Here is a 272-nt window from a genome sequence, read left to right on the forward strand (position 1 = left end):
GTAGGACTGAGGGGGCCGGCGACCTTGGGAGGGGCACAGCAAGGCCCGTGGTGGGCTGCGTCAGAACAGCATTGGTGGGGACAGGATGGAGGCAGTGGGGATGCAGGGCTGGGGCTGTGCAGGCTGGGCGTGGGGCAGTGGGTGGGCAGCTGGGCCCTGCTATGCTCCCAGTGACTCCCTGCTCTCCTCCCGCAGGGGCAGCCGCCTGACAGATGTGAGTACCACAGTCTGCTCCCCTCCTGCCAGCATGAGCCAGCCAGGGGGGGCCCCAC

At 69.1% G+C, this 272-nt stretch overlaps 1 protein-coding gene across 1 annotated transcript in view; it reads left to right on the plus strand.

Annotated features, from left to right (window-relative positions):
• Positions 1-195: 195 nt before the first annotated feature.
• Positions 196-272, plus strand: part of LOC104468128 (chromosome unknown open reading frame, human C21orf2) — a gene marked incomplete at its 5' end in the record, with an annotated part of 4,372 nt that continues 4,295 nt past the window's right edge. Inside the window, one exon of the mRNA XM_010082155.1 lies at positions 196-214. Coding sequence (XP_010080457.1) covers positions 196-214 — 19 coding nt within the window. The remainder of the gene's footprint in view (positions 215-272) is intronic.

Source organism: Pterocles gutturalis, unplaced genomic scaffold (genome assembly GCF_000699245.1).
Source record: "Pterocles gutturalis isolate BGI_N339 unplaced genomic scaffold, ASM69924v1 scaffold16674, whole genome shotgun sequence".
NCBI classification, from domain to species: domain Eukaryota; kingdom Metazoa; phylum Chordata; class Aves; order Pterocliformes; family Pteroclidae; genus Pterocles; species Pterocles gutturalis.